Source organism: Eimeria acervulina, genomic scaffold, assembly GCF_000499425.1.
Source record: "Eimeria acervulina Houghton genomic scaffold, Eah_scaff49, whole genome shotgun sequence".
Lineage (NCBI taxonomy): Eukaryota > Apicomplexa > Conoidasida > Eucoccidiorida > Eimeriidae > Eimeria > Eimeria acervulina.
In genome coordinates this window covers 63,479-66,746 of record NW_013549768.1, presented here as the reverse complement: position 1 = coordinate 66,746, position 3,268 = coordinate 63,479, and the positions used below count along the sequence as shown (strand labels likewise).

The 3,268-nt window shown below is 37.5% G+C and overlaps 1 protein-coding gene across 1 annotated transcript in view; it reads left to right on the top strand.

The window, feature by feature from the left end:
- Positions 1 to 944: 944 nt before the first annotated feature.
- The window catches only part of EAH_00009790 (proteasome subunit beta type 1, putative), a gene marked incomplete at both ends in the record, with an annotated part of 2,847 nt that continues 523 nt past the window's right edge, over positions 945 to 3,268 (top strand). Inside the window, 5 exons of the mRNA XM_013395281.1 lie at positions 945 to 1,054; positions 1,298 to 1,405; positions 1,669 to 1,738; positions 2,289 to 2,430; positions 2,966 to 2,998. Coding sequence (XP_013250735.1) covers positions 945 to 1,054; positions 1,298 to 1,405; positions 1,669 to 1,738; positions 2,289 to 2,430; positions 2,966 to 2,998 — 463 coding nt within the window. The remainder of the gene's footprint in view (positions 1,055 to 1,297; positions 1,406 to 1,668; positions 1,739 to 2,288; positions 2,431 to 2,965; positions 2,999 to 3,268) is intronic.

The following is a 3,268-nucleotide window of genomic DNA, read 5'->3' as shown; positions in this document are numbered from 1 at the left end:
TATATATATATATATATATATATATATATATATATATATATATTATATGTATGCAGTGTACGTACACCGCAGCACAAGCGCACACGCGCACAAGACAGAAAGTCGCGGAAATAAGAAATGTGAATCAGAGATTAATTTTTGAATTTTTGTATATTTTTTTAATTTCTATTTTTTTAAAATTTATTAATTTGCTGCATTTTAGCCGGAGGTTTTGGGAAGCGCTGGGTGTTGCATGCAGATAGGGGGAAAACCTCCGAAAATGTTTGTCGAATATAATTCTTTTTTGAAGTTATTTATCGAATTAATATTAAAAAGAATTCAAATTTATTTCTTTAAAATAATATAATTCAGGTGTATAGGCAGCTTCCTCCATCAACTCCACCGCCGACAGACTTTGCAGCTTCTGTTTGCGTTAGTCGTGGCTGAAGGGTTTTCTATTATTTTTAATCTTTTTCTCATGTATATCCCTTTGAATATTAATTATAATAAAGTAATTTTGCATTAATTGCAGCTTTAGACCTTCACAGACCTCTGGGTTGTCTCTTTCTTCTCTCTTTTCGTGTTTCTCCTTCTATACACTCCCCCTCCAGTGTATATTATAACAATACTCTTTCTTTACACCTTGGTGAGGAGATAAAACCATCAATATTAAACCCTAAACCCTAAACCACAAACCCTAAACACTATATCAAACAAAGGAAAGCCCCATGCTGCAGCAGCACCAGCAGCAGCAATATCAGCAGCAGGATCAACAGCAGCAGCAACAGCAGCAGCAACAGCAACAGCAGCAACAGCAGCAGCAACAACAACAACAGCAGCAAGAGAAGCAGCAACAACAGCAGCAGTAGCAGCAACAGCAGCAGCAGCAACAACACCAACAGCTCCGACATGCAGGAGGAAAGATATGCTTGTCTGTTTATGTGTGTATTTGCTTCAGCAGCAAAATGATTAACTGTATAGACACCGCAGCACCACCGCAGCAGACAGCAGCTGCAGTGGAAGTAACCTACGGCCACAACAGAGGAGGGTTTAATCCCTACGTCAACAACGGAGGGTGAACACACCTTAGGGTTTAGGGTTTAGGGTTTAGGGTTTAGGGTTTAGGGTTTAGGGTTTGAGGTTTGGTGGGGGTAGCCGTCGCAGCTGGCAGATGCCTTGTTGCAAGAAGAAGAAGTACAGTGTTAATAACTCATCGAGGGTTTAGGGTGTAGGGTGTAGGGTGTAGGGTGTAGGGTTTAGGGTTTAGGGTTTAGGGTTTAGGGTTTAGGGTTTAGGGTTTATTGGGGTGTATGTACAGCACTGTGGTTTGCGTGGCTGGAGATGATTTTGCTGTTGGTGTTGGAGACACTCGGCTGTCTGTTGGATACAGCATTCACTCGCGCATGCAATCAAAACTCACCAAACTGTACGTCTATTTGCTGCTGCTGCTGCTGCTGCTGCTGCTGCTGCTGCTGATTGTCTGGCTGCTGCTGCTCTCATTGCTACTGCTGCTGATCTTGCTGCTGCTGCTGATCTGGCTGCTGCTGCTGCTGCTGATCTCGCTGCTGCTAACTCCTCCTGCTGCTGCTCACGTTGCTGCTGCTGATGCTGCGCATGCTGTTACTACTGCTTCTCTCGCGGATATTGCTGCTGCTTATATTGCTGCTGCTGCTGCTGCTGCTGCTTCAGGACATCGTGCTGCAGCATCGCTTCTTCTGGCATGCAGGCGGACATCAACACTCTGCACAGATGGCTGAAGGTAGAAGATATATATATATTTATTTTCTTTGTTTATTTATTATCTTTGTTTATTTGTTATCTTTGTTTGTTTGTCTGTCTGTCTTTGTTTCGTTGATGCTTTTATACGACTTCCCTCCTCTCTCTACTCTCTTTGTTTTCTGTTTTCCTCGTGTACAGGGTTTAGGGTTTAGGGTTTAGGGTTTTAGGGTTTGGGTTTGTTTACGGGGTTTAAGGGTTTAGGGTTTAAGGGCTTAGGGTTTACGGTGTGTATTTTTATGAATGAGGTTTATTGCTAGGGTTTAGTAGGGTTTACATTATTAGTGTTTAGGGTTTATTAGGGTTTACAGTTGTTTATCAGAGATAATTAGGGTTTGCTAGGGTAGATTAGGGTTTAGGGTTTACTAGGGTTATTAACAGTTGTTTAATAAGGTTTAGGGTTTCATAGGGTTTCCTAGGGTTTATTAGGATTTAGGATTTAGGGTTTTGAACTGTTTCGTAGGTTTGATTAGGGTTTCGTAGTTTGATTAGGGTTTAGGGTTTAGGGTTTAGGGTTTAGGGTTTGTGCACAGGTGCGCATTGCTTTGTATAAACATCAACACCGCGAAGAGCCGCCTATCTCAGCCTTAGCGCAATTATTGTCTGTTGTTTTATACTCGCGAAGATTTTTTCCGTATTACACCTTCAATGTTCTCTTTGGGATTGATAAGGATGGTAGGCTTTAAATATATATATATATATATATATATATATATTTATATATTTATATGTATATGTTTATGTATATGTTTATTTAGTTATATTATATTGCACCTTCAATGTTCTCTTCGGGATTGATAAGGATGATACGCTTTTAATTTATATATTAATATATATATATATATACATATATGTTTATATATATATATATATATATCTAGCTATATGTCTGTCTCTCTCTATATATATAGTATATATATGTATATATACATAATATATGTATCTGCTGGTTTAGATGTTTTTTTTTGAGTATAGGCAGCTAATTTCTATATAGTTTGGGGTGTATAGGCAGCTAATTTCCATATTATTTGGGGTGTATAGGCAGCTAATTACGATCTAATTTGGGGTGTATCTGCAGCTTTTTTCTATATGATGTGGGGTGTATATGCAGCTTTTTTCTATATGATGTGGGGTGTATATGCAGCTTTTTTCTATATGATTTGGGGTGTATATGCAGCTCTTTTCTATATGATTTGGGGTGTATATGCAGGTAAAGGTGCTGTTTATGGTTATGACGCTATCGGTTCGTTTGAAAGAGCAGAGTATAATTGCGCGGGGACGGGGAGCGCCTTGGTTATGTCTGTCTTAGATAATCAGGTAATATATATTAATATATATATCTATATATAAATATATAGATATATATATGTATTTATATATAGACATATGCAGAATATATACTTATATACATATATATATATATGTTCATATATATATGCATTTATATATATATATATATATATAGATGTACATATATATATATATATATATATATATATATATATATATATAA